General features: G+C 38.7%; 1 protein-coding gene across 1 annotated transcript in view; it reads left to right on the forward strand.

Annotated features, from left to right (window-relative positions):
* POLQ (DNA polymerase theta) overlaps positions 1 to 24,125 on the forward strand; it is a 127,496-nt gene that overhangs the window by 12,676 nt on the left and 90,695 nt on the right. Inside the window, exons 6-9 of the mRNA XM_047791315.1 lie at positions 7,457 to 7,676; positions 11,769 to 11,916; positions 14,389 to 14,535; positions 15,851 to 16,063. Of these exons, the coding sequence (XP_047647271.1) occupies positions 7,457 to 7,676; positions 11,769 to 11,916; positions 14,389 to 14,535; positions 15,851 to 16,063 (728 nt within the window). The remainder of the gene's footprint in view (positions 1 to 7,456; positions 7,677 to 11,768; positions 11,917 to 14,388; positions 14,536 to 15,850; positions 16,064 to 24,125) is intronic.

The raw sequence follows: 24,125 nt of genomic DNA on the forward strand, positions 1-24,125 counted from the left end.
AATGTAACGTCCTGAAAATGTCAATGAATTAGAACTTTTCTTTTGTTTTCTTTAGGATCTCTGTTGCCTTATTGATTTTCTGTCTAGAGGATCTGTCCATTGATCAGAGTGGGGTGTTAAAGTCTCCTACTATGATTGTATTCCCATCAATTTCTCCTTTTATGTCTGTTAGTATTTGTTGTATGTATCTATCTGGGTGCTCCTATATTAGGGGCATATATATTGATGATTGTAACATCCTCTTGAATGGATCCTTTTATCATTAAATAGTGTCCTTCTTTGTCTTTTTTCTTTTTTTTCGTCTTTTCACCTTTTCTAGGGCTGCTCCCGCAGCATATGGAGGTTCCCAGGCTAGGGGTCTAATTGGAGCTGTAGCCACCCAGCCTACGCCAGAGCCACAGCAATACTAGATCCAAGCTGCGTCTGTGATCTACACCACAGCTCACAGCAACACCGGATCCCTAACCCAATGAGCAAGGCCAGGGATTGAACCACAACCTCATGGTTCCTAGCTGAATTCATTAACCACTGAGCCACAATGGGAATTCCTTCTTTGTCTTTCTTTACAACCTTCATTTTAAAGTCTTTTGTTTGATATGAATACTGCAATTCTTGCTTCTGTCTTGTTCATTGGCATGAAATATCTTTTCCCATCCCCTCACTTTCAATCTACATGTGTCCTTTGCCCTAAGGTGAGTCTCTTGTAGACAGCATATTGTAGGTCTTTGCTTTTTTATCCAATCTATCCCTCTATGTCTTTTTTTTTTTTTTTTTTGGTCTTTTTTGTCTTTTGAGGGCCACATCCATGGCATATGGAGGTTCCCGGGCTAGTGGTCAAATAGGAGCCGTACCTGCTGGCCTACGCTGCTGCCACAGCAATGCCAGATCCTTAACCCACTGAGTGAGGCTAGGGATTGAACCTGCAACCTCATGGTTCCTAGTCGGATTCATTTCCACTCGGCCATGATGGGAACTGCCCTCTATGTCTTTTGATTGGAGCATTCAGTCCATTGACATATAATGTAATTATTTATAAGTATGTATTTATTGTCATTTTAAACCTTGTTTTCCAGTTGATTCTGTGTTTCTTCTTTGTTCCTTTATTTTTTTTTGGTGGGATGATTTACATTTATTTTATGCTTGTGTCCTCTTCTTTTTAGTTTTTGTGAATGTAATGTTTGGTTTTGATTTGTGGTTGCCCTCTGCCCTCTTTTTTTAAGTATATTAACCCCTTCCTGTATCTGCTTGCTTTAGCATGATAATCATATAGGCTCAAACACATTATTAAAAAAACAAAAGAGTTTAGATTTTCTTACTTTCCTTCCACACATTCTGTGATTTTGAAGTCCTTTTTTAATATCTTTATGCTTGTCATTTTGCTGTTCCTTGTGTTTATTGTGACTTTTACGGTAGTCTGCCCCCCCACTTTGGGTTATTTAGTGGGGGGGGTTATACTGGGTTATTTAGTGATTGCTTTTCAATTGTGATTTCCTCCATCCTATTTCTTCTTGTTATTTATTTAGAGAAGCCCTTTCAGTATTTCTTTTAAATGGGTTTAGTATTGCTGTACTCTTTTAGCTTTTGTTTGTTGGAGAAATTCTTTATTTTTCCTTCTAATTTAAATGATATCCTTGCTGGCTAGAGTAAGGCTGCAAATTTTTCCCTTTTAGACCTTTGAATATATCTTGCACTCTCTTCTGGCCTGTAGTTTCTGTAGAGAAATCAGCTGATAGCCCTATGGGGGTTCCCTTATAATTAACACTTTGTGTTTCTCTTGCTGCCTTTAGAATCCTCTCTTTAACTTTTGCCATTTTTATTATGTCTTGGTGTGGGCCTGTTTGGGGCTCTATGCTTCCTGTATCTGATATCTGTTTTCTTTAGATTTTGAAAGTTTTCAGATGTATTTTCTTCATATAATTTTCAATCCCCTTTTCTGTTTCTTCTCCTTCTGGAATTCCTATTATGTGTAGTTATGTTATCCCATAGATCTTTTATATTGCTTTAATTTTTTTTCATTTGGCTTTCTAGCTGCTGTCCTAATTGGGTGATTTCCATTATTCTATCTTCCAAGTCACTAATTTGTTCCTCTGCATTATTCATCCTGCTTTTTAGTGACTTTAGCTCAGTTTGTGTCTCTGAAAATGAATTTTCTAATTTTTCTTGGTTCCTCCTATATTTTCTACTTCCTTTCTAAAGCAATCTGCATTACTGTTTATATCTGCTCTTAATTCTTTGATATTTAGACTTAATTTCTTCAGTATTTTCACTGTCTCCCTTTTGAACTCAGTATCTATCAGACTGCAGAGGTCTGTTTCATTGCTTGCTGTCTCATGTGAATTCTCCTTTTCTTTTAACTGGGAGTGGTTCCTGAGCTTCTTCATCTTGCTTATGTTTTCCTTTATCTGTGAGTTTAGGGAAGCCAAACTGTAGTCTTGGAGGGCTATTTATATGCAAGAGTACCCCTTTGTCTTTTGTGGGGGGCTTACTATTTATTTTTGGTGTGGGAGTTTGGATATTTGCTGTTTCTTTCTTTGGTGTGAGCATGCTGTTATCCCCAGGGTGCTAAGTGTGTTTACAGTGAGAAGGAGGCAATGGGTAGGGCTAGTAGTTAGTGTCTGGTTGCTGGGCTCTTGACAGTAGCAAGGACCTGCAGGACGGTGGCACAGGCTACTCCTAGTTGCTGGGCCCTGGGAAGTGGTAATGAGCCTTAGGCAGATTTAAGAGGTGCACAGAGCATTTGGCAGTACCAGCAGTGGGGTGTGTGTTCCCAGTGGAGTGAGAGCAACAACAGGTGGTGTTCAGTCACAGTGCCCTTCTCTGTGTTTCCCTCTTAGGTGATTGGGGCTGCAAGTAGTGCCTGTTCTCAGAAGCCTAGTGGTGGTGGGCCATGCCCATCTCTGGATTCAGAGATAACTGTGGGATTTACCCCTGCCACCTTAGACCCTGCAAGAAGCACCCTGTCCCTCTTAGCCCACATAGGAGGTGCTGAACAAGCTCCTCCTGGTTTCAGGTTCCTGGGAAGGGATAGTAATCAAGCATGTGGGTGCTGCCCAGAGTTTTGGCAGTGGCAGCAGCAGGGTGGGTGTGTTCCAAGGGGAGTGGTTTGTTCTGGTGCCTGTAGATTACATAAGAGGCATCGCTTTGCGCTTAGCCAGGCCCCTCCAACCCCCAAAGAAGCACCTGGTCTCCTGTAGCCTCAGCAAGTGACCTCTTGCCATCAGTAGGCTATGCCAGAGGTGCCCTGCCCTTTGAAATTCCTATGGAATCCTCCTCTTGCCCTCCCCAACAATGGCACCTTGCTTTCCCTGTGGGCCCAGACCTCCTCCTGGGTTCCCTCAGCTGTGGTGTTCTGCTCCCCAGTCCATGGTACACCGCTTCTTAGCTCCTCAGGCTGTCTCCACACAGCCAACACTAGTCCTCTCCCTGGAACCGACCTCTAGAGCCTGAGTCTCAGCACCCAGCCCCCACTGGAGCATCTCAGGCTGTAGTGTCTGGGGTGGTGGTGCAGATGATCTGTGCGGCTCTTACTCTGCTTTTCCCGCTACATTCTAGGTGCTGTGCTTTTCTCAGCCACTTTGAAGTCCCTCTGTCTCATCCAATATCCCCGTTGGTTAGGTGGCTTCCCAGGGTGTGGGTTCCTTTTCTCTTTCACAGCTCCCTCTCATGAATGCTAGTCCTATCCCGATTCCTTTTCTTTTTTTTTTTCTTTTTTTCTTTTGTTCTACCCAGTTACATCGAGGGTTTCTTGCCCTTTTTGGAGGTTTAAGTTCTTCTGCCAGCGTTTAGTAGATGTTCTGTGCAAATCGTTCTACATGTATATGTGTTTTTTTGATGTGTTTGTGGGAGAAGGTGAGCATGACATCTTATTCCTCTGCCATCTTGATCCTTCCCACCAATATTGTTAAAATGACCATACTATCCAAGGCAATCTACAGATTTAGTGCAATCTCTATCAAAATACCAAGTCATGGAGTTCTTGTCATGGTGCAGTGGAAACGAATCCAATTAGGAACCATGAGGTTGCGGGTTCGATCCCTGGCCTTGCTTAGTGGGTTCAGGATCTGGTGTTGCCATGAGCTGTGGTATGGATCGCAGACATGGCTCAGATCCCACATTACTGTGGCTGTGGCATAGGCCAGCAGCTGTATCTCTGATTAGACTCCTTGCTTGGGAACCTGCACATGCCAATAGTGTGACACTAAAAAGCAAAAAAAAATTATTTTTCACAGAATTTGAACAATTCCAAAATTTCTATGGAAACGCAAAAGACCCTGAATAGCCAAAACAATCTTGAGAAATAACAAAACTGGAGGTATCCATTTCTTGACCTCAGACTATACTACAAAGCTACAGTTATCAAAATAGTATGGTATTGGCATAAAAACAGACATATAGATCAGTGGAACAGATTAGAAAGCCCAGAAATGAGCCCACACTTCTTTGGGCAATTAATCTATGACAAAGGAGGCAACAATATACAATGGCAAAGACACAGCCATTTCAATAAATGCTGTTGGGAGAATTGGAGAGCTACATGCAAAAGAATCAAACTGGACTGCTTTCTCACACCATGCACAAAAATAAATTCAAAATGGGTTAAAGACTTAAATGTAAGAGGAGATCCCATCGTGACTCAGTGGAAATGAATCTGACTAGCATCCATGGGTATGAAGGTTTGATTCCTGGCCTCACTCAGTGGGTTAAGGACCCAGCATTGCCACGAGCTGTGGTGTAGGTTGCAGATGCAGCTCGGATCTGGTGTTGCTGTGGTGTCGGCTGGCAGCTACAGCTTCAATTTGGCCCCTAGCCTGGAAACCTCCATATACCACTGGTATAGCCCTAAAAAGACAAAAAAAAAAAAAGACTTCAATGTAAGACCTGAAACCATAAAACATGTAGGAGAAGACATAGGGAGTATGCTCACTGATGTTAGTCTTAGTAATATTTTTTGACTGTGTTTGCTCAGGCAAGGGTAAAAAGCAAAAACGAACAAATGAGACATATCAAGCTAAAAAGGTTTTGCACAGGGAAGGAAACTATCAACAAAACAAGAAAGCCACATACTGAATAGGAGAAAATCTTTGCAAACAATACATCAATAAGGGTTTAATTCCCAAGCATACAAATAACTCATATAACTCAGCATTAAAAAAACAGGTTAAAAAATGGGCAGAAAGTCTGAATAGACATGTTTCCAAAGAAGACATACAGATGGCCAATAGGCACGTGAAAAGATGCTCAACATCACTAATCACAGGGAAGTACAAATTGAAACAATATCACCTCACAGTGATAAAAATTAAGCTATGAACGAAAGTTTGACTAAGTTATATTAATTAGAGTTGGTAAATCTCGTGCCAGCCACCACTTGTGAGAATGGCTTTTTTTTTTTTCTGTCTTTTTGCCTTTTCTAGGGCTGCAGCATATGGAGGTTCCCAGGCTGGGGCTGTAGATGCTGGCCTACGCCAGAGCCACATCAACACGAGATCTGAGCAGCATCTGCAAGCTACACCACAGCTCACGGCAACACTGGATCCTTAACCCACTGAGTAAGGCCAGAGATCGAACCTGCAATCTCATGGTTCTTAGTTGGATTCGTTAACCACTGAGCCACGACGGGAACTCCCAGAATGGCTTTTATCAAAAAGACAACATATAACAACAAGGATATAGAGAAAAAGAACCCAGCTGCACCATTGGTGGGAACATAATTTGGTTCAGCCATTGTGGAAAACAGTATGGAGATTCTTCAAAGAATTAAAAATAGAACTGCCATATGATCCACCAGTTCTACCCCTGGGTATTTATCCAAAGAAAACAAAAACACTAATTCGAAGAAGGTACATGTACCCCTAGGTTCAAAGCAGCATTATTTGCAATAGCTAAAGTATGGAAGCAACCTAAACACCCATTAGTAGGTGAATGGATAAACAAAAAATGGTGTATTTACATATGATGGAACACTTTTCAGCCACGAGAAAGAAGGAAATCCTCCATTTGCAACAACATGGGTGGACCTAGAGGATATTATGCTAAGGGAAATAAGTGAGACAGAGAATGACAAATTCCGAATGATTTCACTTATATGTGGAATCTAAAAAACAGAGCAAACAGATGGTTGCCAGAAAGATGGGGGTCTTGGGGGAGGAAGTAAATAGGGAGATTAAGAGATATAAACTTTGGTCGCAAAATAAATGAGTCATGGGTGTGAAGTATACAGTGTGGGGAATGTAGCATGTAACTGTAATATCTTTGTATGAAGACATGATAATTAGGGTTGTTATGATTATCTTTTTTTTTTTAAATCTTTTTGTCTTTTTAGGGCTGCACCCTCAGCACATGGAGGTTCCTAGGCTAGGTTAGGTGCCAGCCTATGCCACAGCCACAGCAACGCCAGATCCTTGCTGCTGAGCAAGGCCAGGGATCGAACCTGCAACCCCATGGTTCCTAGTCAGATTTGTTTCCGCTGCACCACGATGGGCACTCCATGGTGACCATTTTGAAACGTGTGGAATATTGAATCATTGTGTTGTGTCACTAACATAGTTTTGTGGGTCACTTATACTTTAAGAACGAACAGACTCATAGAAAAAGAGGTTAGATTTGTGATCACCAAAGGCAAGGGTGTGGGCAGGGGAACTGGATGCAGGCAGTAGAAGGAATAAACTTCCTTTTATTTATTTATTAATTTATTTAGGGCCACATCTGTGGCATATGGGAAGTTCCCAGGCTAGAGATCAAATCAGAGCTGCAGCTACTGGCCTACACCACAGCCACTGCACCTTGGCATCCAAGCCATGTCTGTGACCTACACCACAGCTCATAGCAACTCCAGATCCTCAATCCACTGAGAAAAGCCAGGGATCGAACCCCGCATCCTCATGGATACTAGTTGGGTTCATTACTGCTGCACCACAATGGCAACTCCTATAAACTCCCTTTTATAAGGCAAATAAGTATTTAGGATGTAATGTACAACATAAGTGTAATTAATACTGCTGTATGTTACATATGAAAGTTGTTGAGAGTAAATCCTAAGAGTTCTCATCACAAGGAAAAAACTTTTTCTGTTTCTTTAATGTTGTATGAGGTAATGTTTAGGATGTTCCCTAAACTTACTGTGATAATCTTTTCATGATGTATGTAAGTCTGATCACTATGTTACTATATACCTTTAACTTCTGCAGTGCTCTATATCAATTATATCTCAATAAAACTGGGAAAAAAACATACTTGGATTGTGGGTATGTTACTTTGGTGTAGTCTCTTTGGAAAATAGCTTGACATTATCTAATAAAATTGAAGATAATATATGACCTAGCAATTTATTCCTAGGTATATCCTCTAAAGAATTTTGTGCACCCACATACTAAAAGATATGACCAAGAATATTTTTGGCACTATTTATAATCAATATTGTGTGTCTTTTAACATAATTTTCATTTGTTTTTTACAGCCAGGCAGATTTAGCCAGTCCTTTGTCTAATGCTGTGCAGATTGTTGGCATGAGTGCCACTCTTCCAAATTTGGAGCTTGTGGCTTCCTGGTTGAATGCTGAACTCTACCACACTGAATTTCGCCCTGTACCACTACTGGAATCAGTTAAAATTGGAAATTGCATTTATGACTCTTCAATGAACCTTGTGAGGGAATTTCAACCCATGATACAAGTGAAGGTAAATCAGTATTTTTATATAATTACTACCATTACTTTGTGTTTGATTGCATTTTCTAGAAAGTTGTTCATAGTTTTTGAGTTAAGCAGGGGGTACGAATATTTGAATTTTATTACATATCCATTGGAAAGATTCCTAGGAGTTCCCTTGTGGTACAGTGGGTTAAGGATCCAACATTGTCACTGCAGTGGGTTAGATCCCTGGCCCGGAAACTTTCACATGCTGGGGGTGCAGCCAAAAAACAAACAAAAAAACAATAAAAAAGAACAATTACTAATATTAAGCTAATTGGTTTTATCTTAAGGGATTAGTAGTATTGATGAGAGAGAAAATGTAGCTGTGTCTACATTAAATTGTGTTTAATATAGTTATCATTTCCTATAAGTGAAAATAATAAAAAAAGTAAATTTTTATAGATTTTTCTTTTTAACTGGAAAAAGATTTTCTTATGGTTTAGTTTATGTTAAACACTAATGTGGAAAATTGACCTTTTGTTAAATGATATAGGTATAATATAGTAGAGTGGAAAAAACATCATTGTTTGGAGTGAGATGGACCTCCTTCTGATACTTAATAGGGATAATTGATATGACTGTGATATTAATTGAATCATATAACTTCTCTGAATGTAGTGTCCTCATCCATAAAATGGGGTATGCTTATCTTTGGTATTGTAAAAATGAAATTTGATTTAAAAATGCATAACATCTAGGAGTTCCCGTCATGGCGCAGTGGTTAACGAATCCGACTAGGAACCATGAGGTTGCGGGTTCGGTCACCGCCCTTGCTCAGTGGGTTAACGATCCGGCATTGCCGTGAGCTGTGGTGTAGGTTGCAGACGCGGTTCGGATCCCATGTTGCTGTGGCTCTGGCATAGGCCAGTGGCTACAGCTCCGATTTGACCCCTAGCCTGGGAACCTCCATATGCTGTGGGAACGGCCCAAAGAAATAGCAAAAAGACAAAAAATAAATAAATAAATAAATAAATAATGCATAAGTGATAAATCGCCCCACCCCATACCCTAAATACATTTATAAAGTTTTACTTCATGGTATTTTTCTATGCCTGATTCTTCAGTCCTGAGATTAAAGAACTGACTCATCTTCTGTGGTGTGAGGCATCTGTTTTTATGCTGAGCTGTACCTCTGAGTACTGAAATAGTTAAGGGTAAATTTGGAGCTGGAAATAGGACTAAATTCATGTGTTTCAGTACCCTCACAGGTGTGCATTTGGTATGGAATCTTAATTGCTTTGCTCTGTACCCCAAATTTCACTTGACTGTGCCTTGGTTACCTCAATAAATATATAAGTAAATATATTCAGTTAATCTTCCATATCTTCTATTATCATGTCTATGCCTCTACCCTATTTAAATCACTTTGACTTCCTACCTGGATTATTGAAATAGCATCATAATTTTTTTTTTTAAGTGGTAGATTCTGTTTGACTTTTAAAATTTTATTTATTTATTTATTACTCAGTGAATGTTATTACATTTATAGTTGTACAATGATCATCACAACCTGATTTTATAGCATTTCCATCATAAACCCCCAGCCCATCCCCTACCCCCCAACCTGTCTCATTTGGAAACCATAAGTTTTTCAAAGTCTGTGAGTCAGTATTTGTTCTGCAAAGAAGTTCATTGTGTCCTTTTTTAGATTCCACATGTAAGTGATAGCATATGATATTGATGTCTCACTATCTGACTAGCTTCACTTAGCATGATAATTTCTAAGTCCATCCATGTTGCTGCAAATGCCGTTATTTCTTTCCTTTTGATGGCTGAGCAATATTCTGTTGTATATATGTACCACATCTTCTTGATCCACTCCTCTGTCAATGGACACTTAGATTGTTTCCATGTCTTGGCTATTGTATATAGTGCTGCAATGATATAGGGCCAAACCCGTGGCATATGGAAGTTCCTAGGCTAGGGGTGAACTGGAGCTGTAGCTGCCAGCCTATGCCATAGTCATAGCGACATGGGCTGCAAGCTGCATCTGTGATCTATATAGCAGCTCACAGCAGTAGTGGATCCTTAATCCACTGAACAAAACCAGGGATTGAACCCACGTCCTCATGGACACTAGAGGAGTTCTAGTATCACTGAGCCACAATAGGAACGCCGAAATAACCTCATAATTGATCTCTGCCTCCTTCCTTGTCCCCTTCAGTCTGTGCTTAAATCAAGAACTAGTGATTTATTTAAAATGAACAGAACATGTTATTGTTCTGCTCAAAAACCTGTGATAGTTCCTTGTTTCTTTCTTTTTTTTTTTTTTTGGTGGGGGGTGGGGGGTGCTGCTTGCCTGCGACATGCAGAAGTTCCTGGGCCAGGAATCTAACTACCCACGCCGTAACAGGGACCTGAGTCACAGCAGTGACAATGCAGGATCCTTAACTGCTAAGCCACTAAGGAACTCCACCTGTTTCATTTAGAATGAAAGCCAACATCTTTAGAGTAGCCTGCAAGCCCCTCCATGATCTGCCCCACCTGCTTAGTGCTCTGCCTTCACTTTGCTATATTCCTTCTACTTCCTCCTCCACAGCCTTTTTGCTGTTCCATAATATGCCAGTAATCTCCCGCCTCAGGTTCTTTTCTTGAGTGCTTTGCCCCAAGCATCAGTAAGGTTTACTATTTCATCTTTAGTTGCACCTTTTCTCAGTTGTCAATTTCTCAAACTTTCCCTAGCCACCTTATTTATTTATTTATTTCAGTTTTTGCCCCTGCTGCGGTATATGGAGTTCCTAGGCTAGGGATCAGATCCAAGCTGCAGTTGTGACCTAAGCTGCAGCTGTGGCAATGCTGGATCCTTAACCCACTGTGCCACGCCAGGATTCAAAGCTACATTCCAGCACTCCCAAGATGCTGCTGATCCCACTGCACCATAGTGGGAATTCCTGGTCACCTTATTTAAATTTTAGTGTTCTCTCATTCCTGGTTCCTATTTTCTTTTCTTCTTCTTTTTTTTTTCTTTCACACTTTTCAAAATTGAACATGCTACATGTTTTACTAATCTCGTTTTTATCTATCTCTTCCTACTGGAGTAAAGACATTCTGAGGGCAGGGCTTTTTTTTTCTGCTTTGTTCTCCATCCCTAGTGCCTAGAATAATATCTGGCACATATTAAATATTTGTTTAATAAATGAATGGATTAATGAACTAATTAATCCAGTTACATATACTGACCACTTAATTTTGAGAACATTGTATATTTATGTATAGTGTTTGTTCTGCCTGAAGTGTGCCTTTCTGCCTATCTCTCAGTTACCTTTCATTAAGATAATGCTTCCTTTTCTTCACATCTCAACTAAATCATCATTTTCCCAGGGAAACCTCTTTCAGATCTGTCAAATTTATTTCAAATATGAATCTTCTTTGAAGAAACATTATAAATCAACTATACTTTTTTTTTTTTCTCTTGGTGTGTGTTGGGGGGTGGCATACCCTTGGCATATGGAAGTTCTCAGCCTAGGGGTCAAATCTGACAGAGTTGCAGTTGTTGGCCTAACCACAGCCACAGCAATGCCAGATCTGAGCCGCATTTGCGACCTACACCACAGCTAACGGCAACACTGGATCCTTAACCCACTGAGTGGGGCCAAGGATCAAACCTGCATCCTCGTGTATACTAGTCAGGTTTGTTACTACTGAGCCACAGTGGGAAGTCTCAACTACACTTTAATAAGAAAAAAAATGAGTCTTCAAAACATCATGAAACTCTCTTTATAATACATCTTATGGTTGTATTTTACATTTGTTTGTTTAGTACTTTAATGTTTCCCCAGTGAGACCTAAACCCCTTAAAGATAGGACCTTGACTTTCTTTTGCTCACCATTATATCCTCATTACCTGAGGTCTCGTGGTCTATCAGTGTTGGTTGACTGCATAGAAGATACTTCCTTCTTATCTTGCATCATAAGGAGGCTTTTTTTCTCTCTTTTTGTTTTTTCTTCATTTTGTTACTGACTTTGTAACTGATTTTTATCAGTTGAGTAGAAAAGCCTTCTCCATGAAGCAAAATATGTGACTTTAATAAGATAATGTTTTGAAAGTACCACTAGAGTGGCTATTTTTCTTTTTTAGGGAGATGAGGACCATGTTGTTAGTTTATGTTATGAGACCGTTCGTGATAACCATTCAGTATTACTTTTCTGTCCATCCAAAAAATGGTGTGAGAAGCTGGCAGATATCATTGCCCGTGAGTTTTACAATCTACACCATCAAGCTGAGGGTAAGTTATTGATGGAAATGAGTACCTCTATAGTTAGTACATTTGCTTGAAAGTAATGTTAATAATTGTATTAACAAAACATAATTCTCTTTCATCATTGCCACTACCTGCACACTGTATACTTCTTGGTAAAACTATGCTTTTGTGACTAATCACCTCCTTATCCCCCTTACAATGTGTACACATTCAGACTAATCCTCAGAATTTTAGAATACTGGATTTATACAGGTTTATACTAAGGTTCTCCATCTAGGATCCATGGGCTTTGAGAGCTTGACCTCAAATCCCTTAAATCGTATATAAAACTTCACATATACACATTTTTCTAGGAAAAGCAGCCGTATCTTTTTTTATATTTCCATGATTTAACTCTAAGAAGAGTCATACATACACACACCCCCACACACACATTTATACACATATACACATGTATTGTAAAATCGGCTTTATTGGGGGTATAATTTATATAGAATAAAGTGTACCCACTTGAAGTGTTTAATGAATTTTAACAAATGTGTATACCTCCCCTCACTATGATCAACATATAAAACATTTCTGTCACCCTAAAATGTGCTCTTTTGCTCTTAGTCTCTTTTCTTTGTCCCAGCTTCATGCTTTCTGTCACCCTAGTTGTCCCTATTCTAAGAATTTCATATAGTAAATGAAGTTGTATTGTGTGTATATGTCTTTTGTGTCTAGCTTCTTTCACTCAGCATGGTAGTTTTAAGATTCATCCGTATTGTTTCTTTTCTATTGCTATAACCATTAGTATATATTTTTATTGATTCTATGATGACAACTGTTCTCTCACCACTTTTACTAGCTTGTGGTCCCCTGGGGTCAAAGATAAGTGTAGGGAAGACAGAGAGTGATAGAGTATTAGGGTGTTTTATGATTTCATTATGCCAGTGGCATTTTAATGACAGATGATGTGGATCTCAAGCCTAGTTCCCATAAGTAAACTTTGTGGCTTGTACTGGGTAGGCTGTTGTCCAACTTTATATTTCTTCTAGTTCCCACTTAATTGATACTTTCTTACTATGCCAATTTCTATTTTTTTAATGTTGAACCATGTTAACTTATATTCCTTATTAATATTTTCTTTGCTTGATGTTCTGTTATTTATTTATTTATTTATTGCTTTTTAGGGCCGCACCTGCTGCATATGGAAGTTCTCAGACTAGAGGTTGAATCAGAGCTATAGCTGCCAGCCTACACCACAGCCATAGCAATTTGGGATCCGAGCTTTGTCTGCAATCTACACCACAGCTCATGCCAGATCCCTGACCCAGCGAGCAAGGCCAGGGGTCAAACACGCATCCTCATAGATACTAATCAGGTTCATAACCCGCTGAGCCACAATGGGAACTCCTAGGAAATTCTTTAAGAAAACAGTTCTTTGGAGTTCCCATAGTGGCGCAACAGAAACGAATATGACTAGGAACCATGAGGTTGTGGGTTTGATCCCTGGCCTCCCTCAGTGACTTAAGGATCCAGCATTGCCGTGAGCTGTGGTATAGGTGGGGACACAGCTCGGGTCTGGCTTTGCTGTGGCTATGACGTAGGCTCCAATTAGACCCCTATGCTGGAAACCTACATATGCGGCTAGTGTGGCCCTGAAAAGAGAAAAAAAGAAAAAGAAAACAGTTCTTTCATCTAAGAAAGTTAAGGTTTTCCTTGGGGAGGTTACACATAAAGGCAAAAACAGGACTTAATATGTAATTAATTACCTCACTGGTGCTAAAAAGGCTGGAAGAATTGTCACATAAAATTAAGCTCCTGAAAAAAAAAAAGGAATTACACTTTTAGGTGATTCTGACACTGCCAGTTTCAGGGAGGAGGTCACACTTTGAGCAGGAATTTTAATTTTTTAATTTTTGTCTTTTTTCTGTACCCACAGCATATGGAGATTCCCAGGCTAGGTTTTGAATAGGAGCTATAGCTGCTGGCCTACGCCGCAGCCACAGCAATGTGGGATCCAAGCCGAGTCTTCGACCTACACAGCAGCTCATGGCAATGCCAGATCCTTAACCCACTGAGTGAGGCCAGGGATTGAACCCACAACCTCATGATTCCTAGTTGGCCTCATTTCTACTGTGCCACAACGGGAACCCCCAGGAATTTTGATTTTTAGGCTCTGAGTGGTAGTATCTGTAATGTTATCCTTCCTTCAGCTGGTTCTTTTGATCTTCTCCTGGGAGCTTGATCTCAACCTCATACAGTGTTTCCTAAACTTTAGTACATGTTAGAATTGCCTGGGGGGATTTTAAAATCCTGGTGTTCAGATTGCACCCTATCACATCACAACGTCCAGAGGTGAGAGCAAAGCATCAGCATTTTTAAAAGATATCTAGGTGATTATTACATGTAGTAGTTTTAGAACTGTTGCCCTCTCTCATGACTCAGGGAGATAGCAGTTAAAGAAGTTCAAGGGGAGGTGAACAGTGTTGATAGTTTTTTTGTGTATGACAGAATTGGTAAGATCATCTGAACTTCCATCAGTGATATTGGAACAAAAGGGCCTTCTAGAAGTGATGGATCAGTTAAAACGTTCACCTTCAGGACTGGACTCTGTATTACAAAGAACTGTACCTTGGGGAGTAGCATTTCATCATGCAGGTATCCATATTTATAATGTATTAAGAAGCCCCTTCCAAAAATCCTTATGTCTTCATTTTAATTTTTATATTTGCATGCATTTGATTTCTTGTTAACTGCACTTGATATACTTAGATTTCATTTTAGGAAATTGTGTGATTAAGATTAAACAAGAGTAAAACAAATATGTAGTTTTATTTATCTGTAAGGTATATAACTACTAGATATAAGGTTTTTTGTATCATTGAGGAAGCAAATTCTACCTTTCTATTCTTTGTTTCCTTAAAATGTAGCTTAGAGTGGTAATTGCTACCCTAATTTTATGCCACTCTGAATGTTTCCTTTTCTCTCAAAGGGTATTTGAAATAGTTTCACAGATATGTCAAAATAAAATTAATTTTAGAACTTATATTGTATTTTGAAAGGTCTATAAGCATTGAAAAACCAAATATCTAGGTTGTCAAAACTGCAAGGATTTTGACAGTCATTGAATTAAATAACTTCTTTCAGGGAGTGATCTGTCCATGATAATATGTGCTAAGGAAATGGTTAAGAATATATAGTTTCTAAAATTAGGAATTTAACCTTTTCAATTTATTTAAAATTTTTATTATGCTATATATAAATTTATACCCCCCCACACAAACACACAAAAGAATATTTTCCTTGTGTGTAACTTACAATGCATACTAATGAAATATCAGAGGACCTATCACTTAATTTACAAACTAGATCCCTAATCCTTTTGATTTTTTTGATTTTTTTAGAATAAAATAAAAAATAAGCCAGATAAGTATACATCCTGTATGCTGTTTTTCATTTACTCATGTACTTGTTTTTCAGACATTTGTTTATATGCTTGACCACTGTGTTGGATAGGTCCTGCAGATACTGCCATGAATAAAGCATACCCTCAAGGAGTTCTGATCTAGAGCAGGGGTCAGCAAACTACTGTCTGCCAGTCAAATCCAGCACACCATCTGTTTTTATAAAGTTTTATTTAAATACAGTCTTGCCCATTTGTTTTATGGTTGCTTTCATGTGTCAGTGGTGGAACTGAGTAATTGCAACAGAGACCGTTTGTCCTACAAAACCTAAAATATTTATGGAGCAAGTGTGACAACTCCTATAGAAGATGAGATGGAATTATACTAAGGTTGGCAGATTATACTCTTAAATTTGTGAACTGTCATGACTTATTTGTTTACGGTCATTACAATATCTTGAAAGAAATCTTTAGAGGCTTGTAGCAGATTCTCGGATTCATTTGTAAGTGATCAAGCATAGCATTTTCAATACATGTTAATAAATATATGCTATCGGAACGTTTTTTAAGGTCTCACTTTTGAGGAGAGGGATATCATTGAAGGAGCCTTCCGTCAAGGTCAGATTCGGGTCTTGGCAGCAACTTCTACTCTTTCATCTGGGGTGAATTTACCTGCACGTCGTGTAATCATTCGGACTCCTGTTTTTAGTGGCCGACCTCTAGATATTCTTACTTACAAGCAAATGGTTGGTCGTGCTGGCAGGAAAGGAGTAGACACAATAGGTAAGTGAGTTTGAGTTTTGTACTTTAAAAAAAGTTTTTTTTTTAATTTTTAAATTTTTATTATTTTTAGGACCGTACCCACATCATATGTAAGTTCCCAGGCTAGGGGTCAAATTGGAGCTGTAGCTACTGGCCTTTGCCACAACTATAGCAATTTCAGATCTAAGCCTCGTCTGCAAGCTGCACTGCAGCTCACAGCAGCACTGGATTCTTAACCCCCTAAATGGGGATTGAACACGTGTCCTCATGGATACTAGTCAGGTTCATTACTGCTGAACCACAATGGGAACTCCCTGAGTTTTTTAATAGTGTTGCTGAAGGACAGTGTCACTCTACTTGAAATTGAATGGCAACCCATTTCTCATCATGCTTTGTTATCCGAAGCACTAATGTTGGAGTTCCCTTTGTGGCTCAGCTGGTTAAGAACCCAACACAGTGTCTGCAAGGAAGCAGGTTCAATTCTCTGGCCTCGCTCAGTGCATTAAGGATCCTATTGTGGCATAGGTTGCAAATGTGGTTTGGATCCTGTATTGCTGTGGCTGTGGCATAGGCCAGCAGCTGCAGCTCTGATTCTGCCCCTAGCCCGGGAATGTTCATATGCTGCGAGTGGCTATAAAACCAAAAAACCCCAAAAAACCCGAAAACACTAGTGTCATCTTCTTGGATTTACTTAATATAATGAGTCTAAGTTAAAATTTTAATGTCCTTAAATATCGATTTTCTACTAATGTGGAATCCAAATTTCCTTTTGTATTATATACAATGAAATGATTTAGTATCATGTCAGGATGAGATTACATTAGCTGGAAGACTTAATTTCCAGTATCATCTACTATTTAGTGCTAATGAAGGAATTAGTTTTTATGGGTATTAGTTCTGTTTAGGTGACTAGTTTAAGAATTCAGATAGGGAGTTCTTGTTGTGGTGCAGCGGAAACAAATCTGACTAGGAACCATGAGGTTGCGGACTTGATCCCTGGCCTTGTTCAGTGGGTTAAGCATCCTGCATTGCCCTGCGCTGTGGTGTAGGTCACAGACACAGCTCGGATCTGGTGTTGCTATGGCTGTGGCATAGGCCTGCAGCTCTAGCTCTGATTCGACCCCTATCCTGGGAACCTCCATATGTCATGGGTGTGGCCCTAAAAAAAAAAAAGAGTTTAAATAGGAATGGTGAGAGCTGGGAAGTACTCTCACACTTTTGGAATAGGAGCTTCTTGTACCATCTTTCCCTCTCCAAATTAGTATTGGTTCTGAAAATACTTTTTCAGTTTCTTATCTTGTATCAGCAAGTAATGATAATATCACTAGCAATGCAAATAACAGTTTTATCTTAAGTGATTGGGAAGGGGCTTTTTTGAATTAAATATCAAGATAGCAGCAAATATTATTTTTTTTTTTTGCTTTAGAAAGAACGTTCTATGCCATGCTTTTCTTCTAGTTTGTTTTTCTTTTCTTTCTTTTCTTTACTTTTGGCCACAACGTGCACCAGCTTGATGTGAGAATCTCAGTTCCCAGACCAGGGATTGAACCCAGGCCACAGTGCAGAAAGCTCCAAATCCTAACCATCAGACCACCAGGGCATTCCCTAGTTTGTTTTTCCATGTTCAGCAATATAGTTTCTATCTCATGGCGTAAGATGGCTACTCCAGTCTATGTTATCACATCTGTATTTTAGCCAAGAAGGAAAAATGAGGGAGTTCCTGTCATGGCGCAGCAGAAACGAATCTGACTAGAAACCGTGAGGTTGCAGGTTTGATCCCTGGCCTCCCTCAGTGGGTTAAGGATCCGATGTTGCTGTGAACTGTGGTGTAGATGGCAGACACGGCTCAGATCTGGTGTGGGCTGTGGCTGTGGCCAGCAGCTGTAGCTCTGATTTGACCCCTAGCCTGGGAACCTCCATATGCTGTGGGTGTGGCCCTAAAAAGCTAAAAAAAAAAAAAAAAAAAAAAAAAAAGAGAGAGAGAGAGAGGGATGAGGTAGTAAAGGGCACATCCTTCCCCTTTTAAGGGCACTCCCCAGAAGATGCTCGTAATATTTCTCCTTATGTACAGGTGGCTAGAATTTAGTCACTTGTTTACATTTCCCAACTACAAGGGAAATGTAATCCAGCTGAGCGGCCATGTGCTCAACTAAGATTTAGGGATTTTATGAAAGGAAGAGTAAGAGAATGGCTGTTAGGGACAACCATCCCTCTCAACCCCAGAAGCAAATGATTCATCATCTATTTATAATCCCTGAAGGGCCATTGGTCTGCCTCACTTTTAAGCCCTAAAAATTATGATGATCAAAAAAACCTTACAACTCACTGGAAGTCTCCTACTTTAGACATCAAAGATGTTTATCCTGCTTCTGTCTCTTACTTTACCTATGAAATATGCAGATTACATGTATGTGTTTGAAAAGGATAGGAAGGTGTTCCCACTGTGGCTCTGCGGGTTAAGAACCCTGCTAGTAGTCACAAGGATGCAGGTTTGATCCCCAGCTTCGCTCAGTGGGTTAAGGATCCGGCGTTGTTGAAAGCTGCAGCATGGGTTGCGGATGAGGCTTGGATCTGGCTTGCTTACGGCTTGCTGCCATAGCCAGCAGCTACGGCTCTGATGCGATCCCTAGTCTGGGAACTTCCATATGCTATGGGTGTGGTCCTAAGATCAAATAATAATAATAATGATAGTAATGGTAAATTAATTTTTTTGTAAAAAGGATGGGAAGAAGAGACTAAAACACTTCCCTTTTATTCCTGTTTCCTTCTATCCTTCCTCCAATTCTGATTTCTCAATAGACTCATAACTCTGGAGAGTGGAGTGTAAGTTCATTTAACATAGAGACTCTTTTTTTCAAGGCCAGAGGGTCTTTAAGAGCTAATGTAGAAGATAAGGAGGTTTTATTTTCTTTAGTTTGTACTTAATTTTTCTCATGGGGAAAAAAATAATTGGAAGGTTGGCACCTTGGGCCAATATCAAGCCTTAAATCAGATAACATTCGAACAAATCAAAAATATACCACAACAACTTTATTTCTGAGGTCTTGGAAACTTCTAAGAATTTGATTTTGATAATGCTCCATTTCAGGGTGGCATATGGCTTGCTTAGAACATACAAATACAGAGTTCTGTATCAGCTACAAAGATTTAAATACTTGGTCAGGCTTTTTGGACTATGTAGCATCTTTGTAACTTCTGTGCATTTTATACATGCTGTTACTATTTTCTGGATAGTTCATTGTGTTTTATTCAGAAGACTCCTTGATCTTTCTGGGGATTTCTTAGAAACCTTCTTGTGTAGGGTGATTGTGCTTTGTGCCAAAACAGTGGTTTGCAAGTTAAATAGTTTGTGGATATATCTATATCACATCTTTGAATGGTTTGCTTCTAATTGACATCTCTTTTGTGGTATGGATATAGCATCCCTAGGCAGATGGGAACAGGGACCTGGACATATATACTGGCATTGATTTGGGTATTTTCATAAATTTTGCTCATCCTTAGAAAGGTTATCTATTTTATTGAAGAATCAAAGCCTAGAAAAGGTTTACACAGCTCAAAGTGGCTAATGCTAGTTGATCCATTTGCTACATAGCTTTTTTTTTTTTTTTTTGGTTTTAAGCTGGGCTATTTTTATAGTTATTGCAAGAGCCAGGTGGTGTATTTTATTTACTGTTTTTTGTTTGTTTTGATGGTACCTATTTTTTTGTAATTGTATCTGGGATAAATAACAAATGTTCATCAAGTTTATAGTTCCTTATTATTTTTTCCTATCTTGATTCTCAATTTGGAAGTCAGTGTTAGAGCATCATCTGTATTTTCTCTCTGCATGGATGGCTAGTATGCTTCACTGCAATGCTCCTTTTATTTTTATTTTTCTCTAATGCAAAAGGCCTTCATTTTGCCTCTTGAATATCTTATTTACTGCTGCTTTTCCCCTACTACTGGATTCATTTTTGAAAAAAATAGTTTTTTTCTAGTCTTAATTGTTACAATAAGTGTGCATGTTTCTATAAACTGTATATTTGTATGTTTCTAATTTATAAGCACTTTTACATATTTTTGTTCATTTATTTGTCACAGTAACCTAAGGTTTTAGATTAGTGAAAGTTATAATGTAAATTCTAGGTAACCATTAATATTTTTGATTTTATGTTAGTATTGTGTATATCTTGTTACTGAAATCAGATTTGGCTACTCACTACACGACAGGCCAGTTAGTTGAGGACAAGATGTTGAGTCAAGTGATTTTATTCAGAAAAGCCAGCTAACTGAGAAGATGGTGGACTAGTATCCTTGAGAGTTCCTGTCATGGCTCAGCAGAAATGAATCCGACTAGTATCTGTGAGGATGCAGGTTTGATAACTGCAACCTCTCAGTGGGTGGAGGATCTGACTTTGCTGTGGCTGTGGTGTAGGCTGGGAGCTGTAGCTCTGATTCGACTTCTAGCCTGGGAACTTCCACATGATGTGAGTGTGGCCTTAAAAAGACCCCCCCCCCAAAAAAAAAGGAAAGAAAAAAGAAAATATCTAACATCCTCATGCAGGCAAAGGTCTTCTATTTATTTATTTATTTTATAATGATTTTTACTTTTTCTATTATACCTGCTTTACAGTGTTTTGTCAATTTTCTACTGTACAGCAAGTTGACCCAGTCACACATACATGTATACATTTCTTTTTTCTCACAGCTCCATCATAAGTGACTAGATATAGTTCCCACTGCTATACAGTAGGACCTCATTGCTTATCCATTCCAGAGGCAATAGTTTGCATCTATTAACCCCCAAATCCCAGTCCATCCCACTCCTTCCCCCTCCCCCTTGGCAACCACAAGTCTGTTCTCCATGTTCATGATTTTCTTTTCTGTGGAAAGGTTCATTTTTGCCATATATTAGATTCAGGTATAAGTGTTATCATATGGTATTTGTCTTTCTCTTTCTGACTTATTTCACTTAGTATGAGAGTTTCTAGGGCCATCCATGTTGCTGCAAATGGCATTATTTTGGGTTTTTTTTTGTGGCTAATATTCCACCGTTTATATATACCACATCTTCTTAATCCATTCATCTGTGGATGGACATTTGGGTTGTTTACATGACCTGGCTATTGTGAGTAGTGCTGCAATGAACGTGGGGGTGCATTTGTCTTATTTGAGGAAAGTTTTGTCCGGATGTATGCTCAAGAGTGGGATTGCTGGGTCATATGGTGGTTCTATGTATCATTTTCTAAGGTACCTCCATACTGGTTTCCATAATGGTTGTACCAATTTACATTCGCACCAACAGTGCAGGCGGGTACCCTTTTCTCCACACCCACTCCAGCATTTTGTTATTTGTGGACTTATTAATGATGGCCATCCTGATTGGTGTGAGGTGGTACTTCGTGGTAGTTTTGATTTGCATTTCTCTAGTAATCAGGGATGTTGAGCATTTTTTCATGTGCTTGTTGGCTTCTGTCTATCTTCTTTGGAGAAATGTCTATTCAGGTCTTTTGCCCATTTTTTAGTTGGGTTTGCTTTTTTGCCGATGAGTTGTATAAGTTGTTTGTATATTTTAGAGATTAAGCCCTTATCAGCTGCATCATTTGAAACTATTTTCTCCCATTCTGTAAGTTGTCTTTTTGTTTTTTTTTTATGGTTTCCTTTGCTGGGCAAAAGCTTGACAGTTTGATTAGATCCTATTGACTTATTTTTGCTTTTATTTCTGTTGCTTTGGGAGACTGACCTTAGAAAACATTTGTAAAGTTGATGTAAGAGAATGTTTTGCCTATGTTTTCACCTAGGAGTTTGATGGTGTCTTGTCTTATATTTAAGTCTTTAAGCCATTTTGAGTTTATTTTTGTGCACGGTGTGAGGGTGTGTTCCAATTTCATTGATTGACATTTGGCTGTCCAGTTTTACCAGCACCACTTGATGAAAAGACCATCTTTTTCCCATTTTATCATTATTGCCTCATTTGTCAAAGATTAATTGATCATAAGTGTCTGGGTTTATTTCTGGGTTCTCTATTTTATTCCACTGGTTTGTATGTCTGTTTTGGTACCAGTGCCACACTGTCTTGATGACTGTGGCTTTGTAATACTGCCAGAAGTCTGGGAGAGTTATGCCTCCTGCTTGGTTTTTGTTCCTTGGGATTGCTTTGGCAATTCTGGGTCTTTAGTGGTTCCATATAAATGTTTGGATTGTTTGTTCTAGTTCTGTGAAAAATGTCATAGGTAATTTGATAGGGATTGCATTGAATCTATATATTGCTTTGGGTATATATACTTGGTTCAAGTAGTTTTTGGGTTGAGCCTTTAGGGTTTTCTATATATAATATTATGTCATCTACATACAGTGACAGTTTTACCTCTTCTCTTCCTATTTGGATACCTTTTATTTCTTTTGTTTGTCTGATTGCTGTGGCTAGGGCATCCAATACTATGTTGAATAGCAGTGATGAGAGTGGGCATCCTTTACTTGATCCAGCTTTATTGGGAAGGCTTTCAGCTTTTTTCCATTGAGTATTATATTCTATGGGTTTGTCATAAATGGCTTTTATTATATTAAGATATGTTCCCTCTATATCCACTTTGGTAAGAGTTTTGATCATGAATGGATGTTGTACTTTGTCAGATGCTTTTTCTGCATCTATTGAGATGATCATATGGTTTCCACTTTTCATTTGTTAATGAGTTGTATGACGTTGATTGATTTATGTATGTTAAACTATCCTTGTGAACCTGGGATGAATCCCACTTAGTCACAGTGTAGGATCTTTTTGATATGTTGTTGGATTCGGTTGGCTAAAATTTTGTTGAGGATTTTTGGGTCTATATTCACCAAAGATATTGGCCAATAGTTTTCTTTTTTGGTAGTATCTTTGTCTGCTTTTGGTATTAGGGTGATATTGGCATCATAGAATGTCTTTGGAAGTGTTCCTTCTTCAACCTTTTGGAAAAGTTTAAAGAGGATTGATATAATTTCCTCTTTGTATGTTTGATAGAATTTGCTTGTGAAGCTATCTGGTCCTGGGCTTTTATTTGTAGGGAGTGTTTTTATGATGTATTCAATTTCATTTCTAGTGATCAGTCTGTTCAGTTGATCTATTTCTTCTTGATTCAGTTTTGGCAGGCTGTAAGTCTCTAGAAAGTTGTCCATTTCTTCTCTGTTGTGAAATTTGTTGGCGTACAATTGTCTATGGTATTCTCTTACAGTTTTTTGTATTTCTGCAGTATCCGTTGTAATTTCTCCTCTTTCATTTCTTATTTTATTTGGGTTTTTTCCCCCTCTTCTTGGTGAGTCTAGCCAGAGGTTTGTCAATTTTTTTTACCTTTTCAAAGAACTAGATCTTGGTTTTATTGATTTTTTTTTTTTTTTGTGAGCCACACAGGAAGTCTGATTTTATTGATTTTTTTCCTACTGCTTTTTGAATCTATTTTATTGATTTCTTCTCTGATCCTTTTGATTTCCTTCCTTCTGTTGACTTTTAAGTTTTGTTTATTCTTCTTTTTCTCATTCATTTAGGTGGTGGGTTAAGTTGTTCATTTGAGATTTTTCTTCTTTTTTGAGGAAGGGCCTGTATTGCTATGAATTTCCCTCCAAGCACTGCTTTTGCTGCATCCCATAGATTTTGAGTGGTTGTGTCTTCATTATCATTTGTCTTGAGGTACTTTTAAAATTCCTTTTTGATTTCCTTATTGGCCCATTGGTTTTTTAGTAGCATTTTGTTTAGTCTCAGTGTATTTAGTTTTTTCTCCTTTCTTTTTGTGTGGTTGATTTCTAGCTTCATGCCATTGTGGTCAGAGAAGATACTTGAAATAATTTCTATACTCTTGAATGATTGATCCTTGAAAATGTTCCATGTGTACTTGAGAAGAATGTATATTCTGATATTTTGGGGTGCAGTGTCCTGAAAATGTTGATTAAATCTAACTTTTCTATTATGTCCTTTAGGATCTCTGTTGCCTTATTGATTTTCTGTCTAGAGGATCTGTCCATTGATCAGAGTGGGGTGTTAAAGTCTCCTACTATGATTGTATTCCCATCAATTTCTCCTTTTATGTCTGTTAGTATTTGTTGTATGTATCTATCTGGGTGCTCC

This window comes from Phacochoerus africanus, chromosome 1 (assembly GCF_016906955.1).
Source record: "Phacochoerus africanus isolate WHEZ1 chromosome 1, ROS_Pafr_v1, whole genome shotgun sequence".
In the NCBI taxonomy this organism is placed as follows: domain Eukaryota; kingdom Metazoa; phylum Chordata; class Mammalia; order Artiodactyla; family Suidae; genus Phacochoerus; species Phacochoerus africanus.